The sequence below is a fragment of the Anoplopoma fimbria genome, chromosome 24 (assembly GCF_027596085.1).
Source record: "Anoplopoma fimbria isolate UVic2021 breed Golden Eagle Sablefish chromosome 24, Afim_UVic_2022, whole genome shotgun sequence".
Lineage (NCBI taxonomy): Eukaryota > Metazoa > Chordata > Actinopteri > Perciformes > Anoplopomatidae > Anoplopoma > Anoplopoma fimbria.
Window position 1 is genome coordinate 2519484 of NC_072472.1, and position 6000 is coordinate 2525483.

At 40.6% G+C, this 6000-nt stretch overlaps 1 protein-coding gene across 1 annotated transcript in view; it reads right to left on the reverse strand.

Moving 5' to 3' along the window:
* The window catches only part of lig3 (ligase III, DNA, ATP-dependent), a 17064-nt gene that overhangs the window by 7548 nt on the left and 3516 nt on the right, over positions 1–6000 (reverse strand). Inside the window, exons 3-9 of the mRNA XM_054625565.1 lie at positions 5927–6000; positions 5228–5458; positions 4982–5133; positions 4567–4733; positions 2904–2981; positions 2631–2799; positions 804–959 (exon numbers count right to left, since the gene is read on the reverse strand). The exon at positions 5927–6000 is cut by the window's right edge and continues 55 nt beyond it. Coding sequence (XP_054481540.1) covers positions 804–959; positions 2631–2799; positions 2904–2981; positions 4567–4733; positions 4982–5133; positions 5228–5458; positions 5927–6000 — 1027 coding nt within the window. The remainder of the gene's footprint in view (positions 1–803; positions 960–2630; positions 2800–2903; positions 2982–4566; positions 4734–4981; positions 5134–5227; positions 5459–5926) is intronic.

The following is a 6000-nucleotide window of genomic DNA, read 5'->3' on the forward strand; positions in this document are numbered from 1 at the left end:
TAGTAGTCTAGTTGATGACTACTCAGATTGAGTGAATGCCCTAGTGATTACTACAGCACATTTGATCTCCCTCATTTGGGCTTGTAGCAACTGACTGGCAATCATTATTAGTAGAAAAAAAAAAAAAGGATGCTCTCCGAGGTATATTCATTGAACTATTTACATTCCTACAACCTCTGCTCTGCTCTCCTTCATGTTCTGTGTTCAGCAGCCTGCAGTTCAGTCGGAATTTCTGGGAGTTGCTGTCACGTTTATTTAGGGCGAGATTTGAAACGAGACATGTAGAATAAAATGTTTCTGATTTAATACCACAATTTTAAGCTTCGTTTTGGCTGCTTTTGCTGACTGAACCTTTCCTCACACATGAGGTGTTCAACGATCGTCAAAAAGATGAATGGCTGTTTTTTTTACAGGGTCCGAGGCCTTCTTTTACCTTGAGTCTAAGTGCTTAGCTTCCTTCACTGAGGCTTGCTGGGGCTCAAGGTTGCTGTGAGGAATATATTATGCACAGCAGCAGCCTCTAGTGGTTAAAAGTGCTAATGAACATGATGTGCAGCTATTTATTCCTGCATGCTGAGAGAGCTAATGCTGGAACATCACTGTCAGAAACGTTGGAATTTCACGCTGGGAAAATACCTTTAAGTTGCTAATCCAGCAAAGGCACACCTGAGGAGAGCTGCATGGTCATAATAACTGCTATTCAGCCTCATGGGCTGTGTGTGTGTGTGTGTGTGTGTGTGTGTGTGTGTGTGTGTGTGTGTGTGTGTGTGTGTGTGTGTGTGTGTGTGTGTGTTCGGACTGACTTTGTGTGGTAACACGGGCTTGAGGCTGCGGCTGAAGTAGCTGAAGTGGTCTCCGTTCTTATGGACTTGCACTCGTTCTCCGTCGTACTTGATCTCGGAGTACATCCCGTTGGGGCATTTCTTCATGGCGTACTCGATGGATTTACATGCCTCCGCCTGAAAGCACAAAGGAAAACAACAACACGCTCTCAGCAGGGAACCAAACACTCACATATAATATATTTTCATTAAAATTTCCCTCGTAGCTCTAGTGGCAAAAGTGAGTCTTTTAGACGTTGCTGCCAATGGAAATTCAACTTTCACATCCTTAAATGGACATTTTTTATACATATTTCAACCTGTACCTTACTTTCTCGTGTTTTTATGTCTAAGTGACTAATGGGGACAACAATTTTTGAATAACGCTCTGACTCAAAAACGAGCTGTGAGGGTAAGTGAGCAGCTTCACTGTAACGGTAGTTCCACTTAAAGTCTGTGTTTTTGACACTGAGAGGTTCATACTGTTATTACAAGTGTCTGACAACATTCTGGAAAAAATATATAACCTTTTTCTTTATTTTTCACTTGATCATTTCTGTTTGTTAGTTTTTCCAAGACCCACTCAAGGGGGGTCCACGCTATCAGGCTCAAATAAAAACAGGCTCCCATCGAATGCACAGACCTCATCCTCACCACAACAAACTCGTATTGAATGTATGTGTGGAGGAACCAGGAGGTAACCTCGGGTTCTGCAGGTGAAGCCAATGCTTCATGTGTTAAACCTGCATTCTCTCTGCTGTCCACCAGGGGGCGACTCCTCTGGTTGTATAGAAGTCTATGAGAAAATGACTCTACTTCTCTCTTGATTTATTCCCTCAGTAAACATTGTAAACATGAGTTTATGGTCTCAATCTCTAGTTTCAAGTCTTCTTCAATACAGCATGATGTTCATTTAGTAAATGATGCTCCATTTAGAGTCAAACAGACCATAAAGCAGGGTATATGCTTTAGGGCGGGGCTACACACTGATTGACAGGTTGCTGCCGCTACACCGCAGGTAGAATTTGATTCAATGATTGTTGTCAGGATGTAATGAGGATTTCAACTAAACAATCGGAAATGTTACTGAAAATGATGAATTACTAAGAACAGGTTAAAGTAATTAGTTTTATCTTTATTAGTTTTTCTTGCATAGAACAGTGTAAAAACCTACTTGAAGCCTTTGATGTAACCTTTATGAAGATTTCTATTGGTATCAGGACAAAGACTTCCCATTAAATCACTTCAATAATTCAGAAGTTATATCTTATCTCTAACCTTTTATTTTTTTTTTGCAAACCCAAAGAAATTCAAAGCAGCAATTACCGTCTTTTTATTGCAAATCTAGTTATAATCCAGTCATTTATATTTTTTACAGATAACCTACATACCTTGCTCCGAAGCAAATGTTCTACTGCTGGATTTACATAATTTATATAATAAATTAGAAATGAAATGAGGGCATGAGGCCACTTCATGTTCAATTGATTTATCTTGTATGTGCTTGTGTTAGTAAGTAAATCATGTGGTCAGAAAGGTCAAGTGTCTTTTGTATCTAAAATTTGTAGTAAAGAAACTTTAGTCGACAAAAGAAAATGTTTTAGTTTAGTGTTTTTCTCTAGAACTGATTTTAAATTTGTGTTTTCGATTGTGTAAAACAACTTCCCCTTTCCTGCTTAAGACACATTTCCACAGTGTTCGTTAATGCAACTCCATACAAACGTAATGACACAAAGACTAAACCGTTAAATCAGGGAGAGCTGTTGAAAACTATTTATACATTTTTCACATGTCAGTGGTTGAACTCACCAACATGGGCTGAACGGGGGTCATGAGCGAGGCCTCCACGGTGAGGAGTTTCCTGGGTCCGGATCCATTAGACGAATCCTGCTGGTTCTTCAACACCCGCTCAATCACGTCCCCCAGATTACGAGAGGCCTTGAAGGCATCGTAAGCATTTGGATCCACGGCGTCCAAGCTGCACGACGGACAAAAATGAAAAACAGGAGTTCAGGAGTGGTGCGGAAAAAATAATAATCTGTTTTCAAAGTGAATATTTGCTTCTAGGCAGAAACCACTTACACGTGTTTTGCTCCAGAGTTCATCTTCAAGTCGTGTTTAATGAGCCGGATGATGCATTTCAGGTCATTACTGGTGCATCTATGACGGGAAGAGAATACAGATGATCACCGGGGGGGAATTATGAAGAAATTCACGAGGAAGAAACCTAGCTGGTTATGGATAGAATGGTTCCACAATTTAACTAAAAAAGTAGTAAATATAAACTAATTACATTACTTGGCATTACTGTAATTCCCAGAAACTCTAATTAAACTGTCCTATCAACATGTGCAGCACACAATATAGCTTTCTGCAATATGTTATTTATGGCAAATAAACACAGTCCCAGACTGGCATCTGCTACTGTGGAGAGTAGAATGTCAAATACAGATGTCTCGTATGTGTGTGTGTGTGTGTGTGTGTGTGTGTGTGTGTGTGTGTGTGTGTGTGTGTGTGTGTGTGTGTTAAAGATGCCTCAGGTGAACAAACAAGAAGAAGGGAAAATGGCAAAAAAACTAACTAACAAACAAATACCAACAATAAAAAAAGCAGTTCAGGCTAAACAAGTGGAGACAAATAATGTTGAGCTTTACAAATACTGTGAAAAGAAATCACACAATCTGTCTTCATGGCCTTTACACATTTTGTAGTAAAATGTCTGCTTTTTTAAAAGCTATTCGAATAATTGCTGACAGGTGGAGAACCAAAATAAAGACGTCATGTGGAGAGGTTAGACTACAGAAGACAAGGCCAGGTATGAGGACCTGTGTTACGAGTATAACTGGTGTTAGTGTGTGTGTGTATATATATATATATATATATATATATATATATATATATATATATATATCTCAGTACATTAGGTCTCTGTCATGGGCCCTTTTATCATAATGAATAGTGTGTCATAAATCTATACCTTCTTCTTGTATTTCTTTTACAAAAATGGCAAAGTAATTTCCTTAAACAGCTGGACACGCATTTCAAGTACTGATGAGTAAAAAGGTTTGAAACTACATTGTTCGAGACATTGAGGTTGGTTTATGGCGTAAATGACGTAATCCCGGCCTGCTCGTTGTGAACTCTGAATTTTTGTAGCTTGCAATCAGAACTTTTTTAGACGTGACTGTCACAAATGGTTCACTATCAAAACTACCATTTACATGTCTAGGGATTATACAAAGAAGATCAATTAGTTCGTAGATGCTTTTGAAACAGGAGGTCTTAAAAATCTACATTTGATTAAATATTTTGCAGCAAAATCGAATTGTTTACAGGATATTCAACCTTGGTTTAAGGAAAAGAAACTTGATTTATTTCCTTTACATGGCTTGTATGAAGTGAATAAAGTAATCTGTGAATATGAGGTAGAAGTTTACAGTTAATTACAATCCCTTTGAGGAATTGTGGAGGTTGTTTTGGGGCATTTTGACGTTTACACTTGTTGTCTTCTTGCTTCTGGACAGTTAGTTTTGTTTGTACGCCCTAATAACACTGCAACGAACAGTTAAGTATAAAAGCCTCCGTGCATGCTCAGAGTGAGAGTATAGAAACAGCTTTAACGTCTCTGGGCTGATTCATATCTTTGGACAGGTGAAACAGTTTCAATCATTTCACTGAATTACCTTCATTTGACTGTTTAACTACCCAGCCCAGTTAATATGAAAGTGATGGAACACTGCATTACTTTTTTGTGATTTCCTCCAGCTCCGTCTGCTGCTCGTCCTCCTTGGTGAGCAGGGCGAGGCGGGTTAGTGAGGCGTCCACTTCCTGGATGGTCAGGAGGCTCTTTGTAGCCGCGGGACATGATTTACTCTCCTCGAAGAACATCCTCACTGTCTCAGACACATCGCCCTTCAAAATAAAGTGTCAATTTTGACGATGAATTCCTCTCTCATCACTTTCAAGATGCAATGTCAAGAGACTAAATTTGTCCCAGAATATAAAACCCCCCTGAGAAACTTCTTGTCAAACAAAGAATATCAATGAAACGGCTTTGAATAATCTCTGGGGAGAAAGTCTTTGGTTCTAAAATAAAACATTCAGGCTATGTTTAAACATTTAAGAAGCAGCTCATGAGCGAGTACATAAGGACCACAGACCTGCTCCAGATCGCGCACCATGTCGTCCTGGTTGCTTCTGAATATGCGGCTGAAGAGTTTAACGATCTGCTTGTCGTTGAGGTTGTAGACGCTTTTCACAACGCCTGGCAGGAGCAGCTTCACCGTGAGGTAAAGATCTCCATGGAACTTATCTAGAGTGGAAGAGAAGAAGATTCAGGAGAAACATTTAGTAGAAACCTTAGCCTTCAGATTCTGTCACATGATGTCGTGTTGAAACACACCCACCTCCACATGAGCCCTTCCTGAGGTACTTCTCAATGATCTGCGTCTTGACGTTGTAGCTGCTGTGTTCGGCCACCATGGCGCAGAGCTTACGAAACTCTCTGAAGAGGCAGTCCTTGTGCTGGGGGTCACAGAGCTGGGCGGACAGGGGGCTGCCTTGGCTGACACTGGAGGAGGAGGAGGAGGTGGAGGAGGAGGACGGTCCGGGGCTGCTGGAGCTGCCGGCTTTCGTAGCTGACGGGACAATGAATGCCATGAGACCAATTTAACAAAGCTGACAAAATATCACAATTTTTAAGCTTAGTTTTAGTTGCTTTTTTGTTGTTGGAAGGATTTGTCACACATGATGTGTTCAAGGACTATTGGAAAGATGAAAATCTCCCGATTATGACAGATTTTACAGCTTCTGGCTCTGATAAACGGTGTAGTTTTGGCAATTGTTTACAGAAAACATGCTTTTCTATCCCGCCGGTGGGTTTTGGGGTTCAGAGGGTTAAGGCAGATGCAAATGTTATTTGAGCAAAAGTGTGAAATGTCCATGAGATTCATCAGGAAGAAGTGGAACATAACCTTCTGACCCTTTCTGATCCAAGAGGTTCCTTCAGAGTGAGAAAATGCTCCTTGCTTCAATTGCTTTTGTTGTAATTGTTGCCAGCTTTTGTGAATATGAGTGACCAGTTGACCCGAGATGTGATATCTTACCGGTGAAGCCTGAGAACTTCCGCGGCGCGTTGACAGATGGGTCGGCAGGAGGAGCCATCAGCTGGCCAGAGGTG